General features: G+C 39.1%; 1 protein-coding gene across 1 annotated transcript; it reads left to right on the top strand.

Annotated features, from left to right (window-relative positions):
- Positions 1-886: 886 nt before the first annotated feature.
- LOC128121178 (zinc finger protein 431-like) lies at positions 887-3,726 on the top strand. The gene is made up of 3 exons (XM_052755593.1): positions 887-956; positions 1,158-1,218; positions 2,364-3,726. Exons 1-3 carry the CDS (start codon positions 887-889, stop codon positions 3,724-3,726), a joined length of 1,494 nt encoding a protein of 497 aa, XP_052611553.1.
- Positions 3,727-13,476: the final 9,750 nt, after the last annotated feature.

The following is a 13,476-nucleotide window of genomic DNA, read 5'->3' as shown; positions in this document are numbered from 1 at the left end:
TTGGAATAATGAACAGTTGAGTGATTCCTCCATATAAGTACTGGCCATTGAGCTCCTCTATATACAAGACCAGTAAGAGCTCTTAACTTTTGAGCCGTCTCTTCTTCCCTGTGTTGATTATTTATGACCAACATTGATATTTCTAATGTTATCATCTTTCAAACTGTAACTGTTTAAATGCATAGTTCCTTTTAGTAAGATTTATTAAAGTATAGTTTAAATTGGAGCAATTCAGATTTCTGAAAGATAAATACAGAACTAGAGTGAATGCCTAACTCTTTGTAGGAATTTCAGTAAAACAATCTCTGAGCTCATCCTAAATTTTTGTTTGTTGGGTGGAATTTTACTGTGCAGATGGGTTCTTAATATTTATTTCTTCCTGTACTATAACTGATAACATAGACTGGCTAACTTTCAACTCAGAAGCACATATACCTGCTTCCACCTTCTAAGTTCTGGAATTAAATACATGAGCCATTACACCCAACTTACAAATCTTCTTTGTAGTTAGTAATTGTTCATACAATTTCTCTGATGTCTGCTCAATACTGTTGAAATGTTTGCTTAGCACTCTATCTCTGTTAATAAGCATTTATCTTGCAAGGTGATATCTGATTCAAAGCATTCAGAAATAATAGTGGTAAACCTCCTAATTAGTTTCTTTGTGAAGTAACTTGATGATTTCTTTGTAATGCCTGAGTTATAGAATACATGTAGGAGTCACCAGAATTGTGTGTCTATATTGACAAAGAAGTACACATTTACAAAGTAGTATCATGCTTTTGGTTTTATACATATGGATGACATATTTATGTATGGCATATTTTAGAATGCAGTGACCTATAATGATGTGCATGTCGACATCACTCAGGAAGAGTGGGCATTGATGGATCCTTCACAGAAGAATCTCTACAAAGATGTGATGCTGGAGACCTATATGAACCTCACAGCTATAGGTAATACTATAAATTTTCCTTCACATTTTAAATAGGGGGGAAGCTGTTTCTTGGTTATTGATGCATTTCTGTATTTCTGATGGATAATGAGGAAGAATGAGGTGAATAAATCAGATTTGGTTCTAAGGATTAGTGAAGATAGTAATGTAAAATTTTCAGTTTCCAGTAATATTTCATACATTTTCTTGTCCTATATTTTAGGCTACAATTGGGAAGATGTTGAAGTTGAAGAATATTGTCAAAGTTCTCAAAAACATGGAAGGTAATTTTCTTGTGCAAGCTGATACAAATGGGCATCTGGATATATTTAATTTATCTGGAATCTTTAAAGAAATGAATCAGTGTAAATAATCAGAGCTTAAAATGCAACGATGATCATTAAATGTTCATAAAAGCATATACCTCAATGGCAGGTAAATGAATTGTGTTTGCAAGTCATTCTTTGAAGAAGGAAGAAAAAAATAGCAATGCCTTAGCAGAAATTACCATTTGAATAATAGCTTCATCAAAGCTATGCTGTATAACTGACAATCCATTTAGTTTCATAGTATTCATATTACAAAAGATATACTCACTGAGTATGTGATAAAAATATATACCCAACCTTGTAATATGCAAATAGTCCATAGTAGAGTTAATCATATAGTTGTTCTGGCTTTGCTAATTTTAGTTAGATGGGTAGTTAGAGTCAAGAGTTAAAGGGGGGTTGTTGTAGAGAAACATTTCCTATACCACATATTGTTGAGGACCAGAAAGTCCAACTACACATGAAATGTGGAAATATTCTTGTTTTTATTCTTTCTTTAATAGTTATATCATATGTCACTCTGGATATCAACACTATGAACATGAAGATATGGAAGGAAGCAATGTCCATCTCTCAATCTCAGAACAGTTAGAAGATATGTAGTAGTTCTATGTTGAGTAAACTTGATAAATGTGATTCAAGTTTACAAACAATTGGTTTTCCAGCTCATTCAGAATAGATCAACAAACACACCACAGAAAAGCCTTATGAGTACTAGGAATGTGTAAATGCTTCGGTTTGTGCGGGTTAACTTTGAACATGTAGCATGACTCACAGTATGGGAAACTTTATCAGTTGAATAACTGAGGTAAATGTCCAACTTCTCCGAATTCTCTTCAAATATGTGAAAAACCTCAGAGAAAAATGATGCCATAAATATGAGCCAGGTAATAAAGACTCTTGATATCACAGGCATGTTCCAATATGCAAAGCCATTCTTAACACAGAGGAACAGCCTGAGTGTAACAACATGTTAAAAGCTTAAGATATCAGTTCTCTTTATATTTAGACCAAATTGAAAAATTAATTTATGCAGATATAAAGACTCAACAATGTAATGAATATGGTAAAGCTTTTAAATATTTCAATTACTTTTGCAGGCATGAAAGAAGTCATACTACAGAGAAATCACATGAATATACTGCATGTACTAAAGCCTTTGCTTGTAGTCATCCTCAAAGGCATGAAAAAACACATACTGGAGAGAAATCATATGAATATAATCAATGTGGTAAAAGCTTTGCAGAACACAGTAATCTTCAAAGGCATGATACTACACATATTGGTAAAAAACCTTATGAATATAATCAAAGTGGCAAACCATTTGCTCATTGGAAAGTTCTTCAATTTTATAGAAGAAAACATTTTGGAGAGAAACCCTATGAATGTAATCAATTTGATAAAGCATTTACAAAGCCCAGTCATCTTCAAATACATAAAAGAACACATACTGGAGAGAAACCCTATGGATGTAATCAATGTAATAAAGCCTTTGCTCGATACAGTGCTTTTCAATTGCATGAAAGAACACATACGGGAGAGAAACCCTATGAATGTAAACAATGTGGTAAAACCTTTGCACGGCACAATTACCTTCAAGCTCATAAAAGAACACATACAGGAGAAAAATTCTATGAATGTAATCAGTGTGGTAAAGCCTTTGCTCGACACAGTGCTCTTCAAATGCATGGAAGAACACATACGGGAAAGAAACCTTATGAGTGTAAACAATGTGGTAAAGCCTTTGTACAGCCTAGTCATCTTCAAGTACATAAAAGAACACATACTGGAGAGAAACCCTATGAATGTAATCAGTGTGGTAAAGCCTTTGCTCGATACAGTGTTCTTCAATTGCATGAAAGAACACATACTGGAGAGAAACCCTATGCATGTAATCAGTGTGGTAAAGCCTTTGTTCGTCACAATGATCTTCAAAGGCATGAAAGAACACATACTGGAGAGAAACCCTATGAATATAATCAGTGTGGTAAATCCTTTGCTCGAAACAGTGATCTTCAAAGGCATGAAAGAACACATAGTGGAGAGAAGCCCTATGAATGTAAACAATGTGATAAAGCCTTTATACAGCCCAGTCATCTTCAAATACATAAAAGAACACATACCGGAGAGAAACCCTATGAATGTGATCAGTGTAGTAAAGCCTTTGCTCAAAACAGTGATCTTCAAAGGCATGAAAGAACACATACGGGAGAGAAACCCTATGAATGTGAACAATGTGATAAAGCCTTTGTACGGCTCAGTCATCTTCAAGTACATAAAAGAACACATACTGGAGAGAAACCCTATGAATGTAATCAGTGTGGTAAAGCCTTTGCTCAAAACAGTATTCTTCAAAGGCATGAAAGAACACATACTGGAGAGAAACCCTATGAATGTAATGAGTGTGGGAAAGCCTTTGTTCGTCATAGTGCTCTTCAATTGCATAAAAGAATACATAACTGAGGGAAACTCCATGAATGTAAACAGTGTGGTAATGCCTTTGCACAGCCCAGTCATCTTCAAGTGTATTAAAGAACACATATTAGAGAGAAATCCTATGAATATAATCAATGTGGTAATGCCTATTCACAACACAGAGCAACCCTGTAACTGTAAAACTTTTAGTGTGTAATTGGTCTCTTAAAGCCTTTGAATATAACATTAGACTTTGAGGATCTGAAAAGAACTCATACCAAAGGAAATCTGAATATATATGTATTGGTATGATCTTCATCCAACATACTTACATTCCATTACACAAGATTAATTATTTTGGAAAAAAAATTAAAATGTGTCAATAATATGTTCAAGCATTATAATATCTCTTTTATTTTGTTTACACCTCTCATATAATGTGGACAAAAGAGGGATTAGGGATTTATCTCAGTTATAGAGCACTTATCTAGCAGGCACAAGTCCCTGGTTTCGATCCTCAGCTCTAAAACAAAAATATGGACAAAAGACATATAAATTTAAATGATAATGTAACCCTTTTAGATTTCATACTTCTCTTCAAATACATGAAATAATGAATTCTGGTGTAAATTTTCACAGATGTGTATCATTCCTTTTCTGTTGCTTTGATAATAGATCATATCTAAATGAACTTAGAAAAGGTTTCATTTTGGCCCTTGGTTCCAGAGCAGTACATGTATACCGTAAAAGAAGCATGGAAACAAGTGTCAGACATGGCAGCTAAAGCAGGAAGCTAAGAATTCACATTCTTGCCCTGCAGTATAAAGCAGAAAGTGTAAATTAGAAATGGTGTGCAGATATAAATGCTCAGGCCAACTCTAATGACTGACTTCTTCCAGCACGGTACCTTTTCTAAATCTTCTCAAATGATGTCACTGACTGAAAATGATAGATTACTCCAACTTCAAGACTGCATGCTTGTTTTTTGTTAAATGGACCAAGTCATTATGGAGAAAATTTCTGTAATCTTTTAGATGCTTCAAAACCCATGTTACCAGAATTATAATAGAAAACATTCATGATTGAAAATTAGTTTAAATATTTGTTTTTATTTTAATTATGCTATGTGTGAGTGTCTTCCTCTGGGTACATGTACGTGCATTTTAGTTCCCAAGAAGGTTATACCATTGGAACTTCTTATTGTAAGAATTACTGGAAGTCATCCAAAACCAGATCTTGGTCCAGGGAATGAACTTGGGTTAAAATCTTGGCCATGTCTCTATGCCTGTCAATATTTTAAAGCTTTTTATATCATCTTCATGTCAGGAAATAGATATGTACTCATATGAAAGAAAACCATATTTATGTAAACAATTTGGTTAAGACTTTAGACATCACAGTTGTTTTCAATTTCAAGGAAAAAAACCTTGTTTTAAGTCTTTTTCATTGTAGATTTGAAGTAAATAAACTATTAACCAGGTTCACCAAAGACTGATGTGAAGATCCCATTGTGGTTTCTATTTTGCAACATGTGAGAAAGTTATTGAAGTGTGGGGTATGTGTGGAAAATTTAATTAGTAAAGTTTATTTTGTGGTCCTTATATTCCTTCTGTGGTGTTTTTCATCTTCTTTTGCACTTTCACTTATTCAGAGGTGTGGCTTCTATTTTGCAACAAGTGAGAAAGATATTGAAGTGTGGGATATGTGTGGTAAATTCAATTAATAAAGTTTATTTTGTGGTCCTTATATTCCTTCTGTGGTGTTTTTCATCTTCTTTTGCACTTTCACTTATTCAGAGGTGTGGCTTCTATGTTGCAACATGTGAGAAAGTTATTGAAGTGTGGGGTATGTGTGGAAAATTTAATTAGTAAAGTTTATTTTGTGGTCCTTATATTCCTTCTGTGGTGTTTTTCATCTTCTTTTGCACTTTCACTTATTCAGAGGTGTGGCTTCTATTTTGCAACATGTGAGAAAGTTATTGAAGTGTGGGGTATGTGTGGTAAATTCAATTAATAAAGTTTATTTTGTGGTCCTTATATTCCTTCTGTGGCATTTTTTTCATCTCCTTTTGCACTTTCACTTATTCAGAGGTATTTATCTGCTGCCTTGTATAGAATGTGATGGCTATCATCTAAGTGGTTAATTTTTTTTTTTATTTTTTTTTCTAAGTGGTTAATTTTTATTTAACTCTCAGGCAGTATGTGATCACACTTTCAAGTAAGGGTTTCTGTGAAAGGGTGATGGTTTTTTGTTCATGTTTTTTTATTATTTAATATTGATGGTTGTATTTTTAATATTTAATATTCACAAATGTGCTTGAAATGTTTGTTATCTAGCCTGGCTTGAATGTCAGTAATTAGCCAGGGATACATTAGAATTCATGATCCTTGTGTGTCAGTCTCTTGAGTACAATTCTAAGGGTAGATGATGTACTATCTATGACTGTTGTTTTGTCATAACTGTAGGGGAATGGGGTTGGCTAAAGAAATCCACTCTGACCCTGGAGCCCAGAACTACGAAAAGATGACTCAGATATGGCCAGTGATAGAAACACTGTTTGGTTCAAATCAGAGCCATCTCTGCCCCTGGTGAACTGACTTTTGAAACCAACCAATCACAGAGCAGGACAGTAGAATTTTTGCACTAGGGCTCAGGACCAGGGAAAGAAACACAGCCTATGTTTAGAACCTGAGCCAGAAAAATAAACCAAAGAAATAGGCCCTGACTCTGAATCTAGTGCCAAAATAACACTCTTGGTCCCTAGAATCAGAGTTAGTAAAAGAAATGAGCCCCGATCTTAGAGTGTCAAAAAGCCAAGAAAGGCCAGTGGGAAAATATACAGTTTGGCCCTGAAATCAGGGCCATCTCTGTCCCTAGCCCACATAACTGGCCAATCCCTGGGCAAGAAAAAAAAAAAACTAACCAATCACAATTTGACTCTGCCCCCATGATTTCCTATATAAACCACCCTGCCTGGTCAGTTGTGAGCTGTTCTTTCAATTCTGGTAGAGGCAGATACTCTCCTGGACTCTTCCTTCCCAAATAAATCACAAAAGAATTTTGAATGTGAAGATCTTCATTCACTGGTACACAGAAGAACCATGCCGGGATGTCACACAGTAGATTGTCCAAGGGGGAGCTGAACAGAAGATCCTTGCTCAGATATTCCATAGTAGACACCATTGTTAACACTCAAAATGCAGAGGGTATACATGCCACTTTCTCAACCCCTAGGAATAGAAACAGTAGAAGTGGTCCAAAGCTCCTCAAACCCTCTCACATCCCAAATGTCACCCTTATTGGAGGATGTTTATTCAACCTCCTTGTCACACCCCCTCTTTTTTCAGATGCAAACTACCGCATATTAGCTGTTCAATGATGCTCAGCCTGACAATTTGGAGAATGTTGGTTATGTATCCCTCCAGGGTCAAATGCTCATTCACCATTTTGGCCTCACCCATTGTCCTATTAGATTATCTCACCTTACCATTTGTTAATTGTTTCAAGCAAAATGTCTCTACTACCACTTATCTCTCTCACATTCCTCTCTTTGGCATTACAGATGGCTTTAAGTCCTTGGGAAAACACTTTGTGTGTACTCTGGATTCTTCAGACTGCAATAATACTATTACCCTTGGTATTAACACCAAGTCACTATGTCCAAGCATTCACAATGCCTCTATTCTCTTTGGTACTCGTGTTTATCACTGCTTACCTGCTAGGTGTTCTGGGACTTGTGCCCTGGTATATTCCTGTTTTGTAAATTAGGGGTAGTACCTGGTGAAGAACCCTTGCCAATTCCCAATGCCAAATTCACAGCCACAGGGCATGACAAATTAGCCATCCAGTTAATATACTTTCTAGCAGCCCTGGGTATAAATGCAGGTGCAGCCACTGGAATAATAGGACTGACTACTCCCCTAGCTATTTACTGTCAGCTTTCCTCACAATTCATCCAGGATTTCCAACAAGTAGGTCAGACTATCCTTACTCTTCAGGAACTAATAGACTCACTGGCCACTGTATTATTACAAAATCAGAGAGGATTAGATTTATTAACAGCAGAAAGAGGTGGTCTTTGTTTCTTTCTTGGGGAAGAGTGTTGCTTTTATGTCAACCAATCAGAGATTGTGAAAGATAAGATCCAACAACACCAGATGGATCTTCAAACTAGAAACTGCTTGATGCCCCCAGACAGTGGAACACTAATAGTCAGATATGGAAATGGATGCTCCCTTTCTTATCCCCTCTTTTCTTCCTTTTTCTAGCCATACTAATTGCACCCTGTCTCATAAACTTTTTGGTTAGATTTCTTCAACAACAGATACAAAGTATTTCTAAATAAACTCTGAACCAGTTAGTATTACAGGATTACCAGTGCCTATCGACAAAGCCAGAGATCTGCAGAACCTGGTTACATCCTGAGGAGGAAGATCAGGATTGTCCCAAGAACCTTGATGCCCCAAATTAATAAGAAGCAGTCTAATTATAACTTCACCCCCTTTCCAGCCCCTAGCTGCTTATTACCCTTTCCAACTCCTAATTGCTTATTACCCTTTCCAAATTCGAGCTGCTTATTACCCTTTCCAACACCCAGTGGCTTATTTATAAACAAAAAAGGGGTGTTTGTAGGGGGGAAAAGCTAGATAAAGAAACCCACCCTGACCCTGGAGCATAGAACAAGAAAAAGGTGTTTCAGATAAGGCCATTGAGAGAAACATAGTTTGTTTAAAATCAGAGCCATCTCTAACCCGGGCAAACTGACTTGTGAAACATTTGTGAAATCACAGAGTAGGACAGTACAATCCAGGCCCAAGGGCCCATGACCAGGGAAAGAAACACAGCCTGTGTTTGGGACCTAAGCCAGAGAAATGAACTCTTCATCCCCCAAACCCAGAACTAAAGAAATATGTCCAGACTCTGGATATAGTGTCAAAATAACACTCTTGGTCCCTAGAATCAGAGTTTGTGAAAGAAATGAGCACTGGTCTTAGAGGTAGTATCAAAAAGCCAAGAAAGACCAGTGAAATAAACACAGTTTGGCCTTGAAATCGAGGCCATCTCTGTCTCTAGCCCACAAAACTGGCCAATCCCTCAGAAGAAAAAAACAAAAACAAAAACAAAACAACAGCAACAACAAAAACTAGCCAATCACGGGTTGACTCTGCCCCCAGGACATCCTATGTAAACCACCCTGACTGGTCAGTTGTGAGCTGTTCTCTCCAGCCTGGTAGAGGCAGCTACTCTCCTGGACTCATCCTTCCCAAATAAATCACTTTCTCAAAAGAGTTTTGGGTGTGAAGACCTTCATTCACTGGTGCACAGAATATCCTTGCTGAGATATCCCATGGTGGATTGAACAAGAGGGAGCTGAACGGAAGAACTTTGCTGAGATATCCCATAGTGGATTGAGCAAGGGGGAGCTGAACAGAAGAACCTTGCTGAGATGTCCCATAGTGTGTTGAGCAAGGGGGAACTGAACAGAAGATCCTTGCTGAGATGTCTGTCAGTGTACAGAGCAAGAGAGAGCTGAAAAGTCACACTTTTCTCCTGAGCTGGAGGAGATTGCTACATTTTTGTGTTTCTTAGGCAGGAGAAGCACAACTTTGCTTGGAAGCCCCCTTAAGTGGGGGTTGAGTGAAGCTAAGCTGTAGTGGCTATCCAGGAGCGGAGCAGGATTGCTATATTCTGCAGGGAGACCATCCCCCATCACATCAGGTATAGCCTGATTTTCCTAAACAGTCACGATGCCCTGACTTTCATGAACAGTCATAATACCCTTTGCTGCTGAAGCACTTCCAGGCCTGTCTTTCCTGAGAAGTGAGAAAAAACTTCCCTCTAGGGCTGAACTGTCTCCCTGCCGTTCCAACCATCAGAGCTGTGCTAAACAGCTCCAGGTGTCTAGGACACCTTCAGGGCAGACCTATTGTTCTGGACAGCTTGAGGTGTCCAGGATAAATCACCCTCCAGGGCTGAACTGTCTCCTTGCCATTCCAACCATCAGAGATGTGCTAAACAGCTCCAGGTGTCTAGGATACCTTCAGGGAAGACCTATTGTAAGACCTATTGTTCTGAACAGCTTGAGGTATCTAGGATAACTCACCCTCCAGAGCTGAACTGTCTCCTTGCAGCTCCAGCTATCAGAGATGTCCTAAGCAGCTCAAGGTGTTTTCTGACTCCCAGGTCATAAGTGCACCTTTCCTCAGAGTTGCAAAACTCATGTTTTGGTGCCAAAATCTGGGACTAAACCCAGGGTTGGTGCAACCAATTTACTTACAAATACATTTTAATGATGTTAATTTTAGAATACTTAATAGAGAATATAAAAGTCATTAAATGCTTCATGTATGTATCCAAAGAAACATTTTCTTTTTTTTCATTTTTCTTTATTAAGAAATTTTCTATTCACTCCACATACTATCAACAAACCTCCCCTTCTTCCTCCTCTCGACCCCCAGCCCTCCTTCCTAAGCCATGCTGCAACCCCACATCCCCCAAATTGAAGTCTCCCATAGGGAGTCATTAGAGCCCAGCACACTGTGCCTGGGCAGGTCCAAGGCCCTTCCCATTGCACCAAGGCTATGCAATGTGTCACACCACAGGCACCTGATTCCAGAAGCCTGCCCATAGACTAGGGAGAGATCCCAATCCTCCTGCCTTGGTGCCCCCTAAACAGTTTGAGCCAAACAACTGTCTTCCATAACCAGAGGGCCTAGTCCAGTCCCATGGGGTCTCCACAGCCACTAGTCCACAGTTCATTGGCTTCCACTAGTGTGGCCTGTCATCTCTGCATGTCCTAACATTATGATCTTGATGTCCCTTGCCTGCAGTATCTCTCCTCTCGCTCATCAATTGGATTCCTGGATCTCAGTGTGGTGCCTGGCCATGGATCTCTGTACCTGCCTCCAACTGTCACTGGACAAAGGCTCTATAATGACAGCTAAGTTATTTGCTAGGCTGGTCACCAGAGTATATAAGTCCAGGCACCCTCTGAACCACTGCCAGAAGACCAAGATGGCTGAGTCAGAGAGACACTGCCAGCCGCCATCAGGACAAGGAAGATGTAAAGTACCGGTAAGCCACAAGCCACGTGGCAAGGTATAGATTAATAGAAATGGATTAATTTAAGCTGTAAGAACAGTTAACAAGAAGCCTGCCATGGCCATACAGTTTGAAACCAATATAAGTGTCTGTGTTTACTTGATCGGGTTTGAGCGGCTTGGGACTGGCGGGTGAGAGAGATTTGTCCTGACTGTGGGCCAGGCAGGAAAACTCTAGCAACAAATGGCGTCCAACGTGGTGGCAAGAGTTTCCACCTAAAACCTGAAAAAAAAGATTCTAAAACGGAGCTAAAAACAGCTTCCTAATTGTCTCTCTCAAATGAGCGGCAGCTGCTGGTTTGAGCTACTGGCGGGTTGCTGGCGTGCGCGCTCGACCTGCAGTATGGCGGGAATGAGGCCTCTGCAAGTGGCACATTAAGCTACATTGTGGATTTAGCCTTTGCTAGTACAAAACAAAAAAAGAGGTTTCTGGGCTACACGCTGCTTGGCTAAAAGCATAGACCCACGATAGCTCCCAGAGCTGGTGGTAAAGTACCAGGCCATGTTGGGAAGCTGCGGTGGGTGGAGCCAGCAGCCACAGCTGCTGCAGCTTAAAGCAATAGATTCACAATAAGACAGATTCAGATGTAATAGTTTAAAATGTGTGTAAAATATACGTAGGCTTAAAAGAGACAAAAAAGGTGATATATACAGTTATATAAACAAATACATAGTTTTAAAAAATAAAGTCTTTAAAGAGACAGTAAAATTAATATAGAAAATAAGCCACATAAAGATGAATATAACACAGAAAATCTGGATTGTGTTGTCTTTGGGATTCTTAACTGCAGAGAGATATTTGATTGTAAAGGAAACTGAGTTAAACCAATATGCATATTTTAAAGATATCTTGACTTCCAAATTTGGATGTAAGGATATGTTGCTTTGGAAAGGAGACTCTGCTTTTGTTTCCACAGAAAGCCAGAAGCTATGGATTTGTTCCAGATTAAGACACATCAGGTTTGACCAACCAAGACCACCTGAAAGGTCTCCGATGACACCATGGCCCAGATGATCCAACATCCAGAACCGTTTCAAGGCAACTGGCTCAGACGAATACACCCTCATGGACTATTCCATAATCCTAAAATTTTCTTTGTGTCCCCACAGCGCCCCCCTCCAGCAGGAAGTAGTAAGAGAAGCTACGCCCAAATTCCCAAATATACCAAGCTGACTTTGGAGATGTGTAAAGGTTAAAACCTTCCTTTTTAAAAAAAGAAAATGGGAAGTGCTGTGGGATGGTCTGTATGTCAAATGTGTTGCTGATTGGTCAATGAATAAATCACTGATTGGCCCGTGGCCAGGCAGGAAGTGTAGGCGGGACAAGGAGGAGAATAGAGCTGGGAAGTGGAAGGCTGAGTCAGAGAGACACTGCCAGCCGCCATCAGGACAAGGAAGATGTAAAGTACCGGTAAGCCACAAGCCACGTGGCAAGGTATAGATTAATAGAAATGGATTAATTTAAGCTGTAAGAACAGTTAACAAGAAGCCTGCCACGGCCATACAGTTTGAAACCAATATAAGTGTCTGTGTTTACTTGATCGGGTTTGAGCGGCTTGGGACTGGCGGGTGAGAGAGATTTGTCCTGACTGTGGGCCAGGCAGGAAAACTCTAGCAACATGTAAGTTTAGCCAGTGTCTATATCAGTTGCATGCCAGATACCAGTAGCGGTCACAAGAGTGTCTGTTTCTCATTGCCTGTAGTTACAGACAGTTGTGAGCTGTCTCTTGGTTGTCGGGAATCAAAGTCAGGTCCCTGTGGGTGAGTAGTCAATATTCATAAGTGTTGAGCAAACTATTTAGCCACGTGAACATTTTATTACAGCAGTAAGATGTGAATGGATGATCCTGAATTCATCATTACCTCAGCCCTGATGATCCAGAAGAGATACTAGCAGATAGCATCATTAACTCTTCTAGATTGCATGCTTAAATAAGTTTCCATGCCTAAATATCCACAAAATGAGAGAGGAGTACAAAATGATCAGGAATGGAATTGAGAATCCAAGTCTTTAGAAAGTAGCTGACAGCTTGATCAAAGCCACAAGACTGAGTTTTTTACCACTGTCATAAATGAGCAGCAATGCAAGCTGACAAGGATATATGTCATGTGTTCTCTTGCTGTAATTTATACCTCCTATACAGAGACAAAAAGGACTTGCAGGTATAAAACTGATCTGTCTAAGGAGATCATAGTCTGCTTCCCTGATTGCCCAAAAACGTTCAGTTAGGAACCTTTTTTTGTGACTTTAGATGACATCCAGGTTGTCAGGAGATCCTGAGAATTAAACAGAAGTCACTCTAAGAGTGGGACACTCAGGCATTTACAAAGAGCGGTAAAGTATGGAGGGATTGTTTTGGAGGGAACTTTGGGTATAAAAGCCAAAATATCAAATGCTCAGAGAACAATGCTTGGTGTGTACCTGAAGACATGCTGATTCCTACTCTACCCTCTTTATCCACTCACCTGTGATGGGCTAGCCATTTCCAGATCTTCTACTTTTTTATTTTTTTGGCAACTACCTATACCTGTCAAAGACAATAAACCTGTTCTCCCCACTTTGTATCTCTCCTTAGACTTTAATGTACCTCACTCTCCACCCTGACATCCCTGTGATCTGCATGCATGGCAGGAATAAGCATATTCTGAAGTCATTTATATCACTTTCTTTGACTAAAAACTAGTGAGACAGTGGACC

Source organism: Peromyscus californicus, unplaced genomic scaffold, assembly GCF_007827085.1.
Source record: "Peromyscus californicus insignis strain IS unplaced genomic scaffold, ASM782708v3 Scaffold_30__1_contigs__length_565496, whole genome shotgun sequence".
Lineage (NCBI taxonomy): Eukaryota > Metazoa > Chordata > Mammalia > Rodentia > Cricetidae > Peromyscus > Peromyscus californicus.
This window is presented reverse-complemented; position numbering and strand designations above follow the sequence as displayed.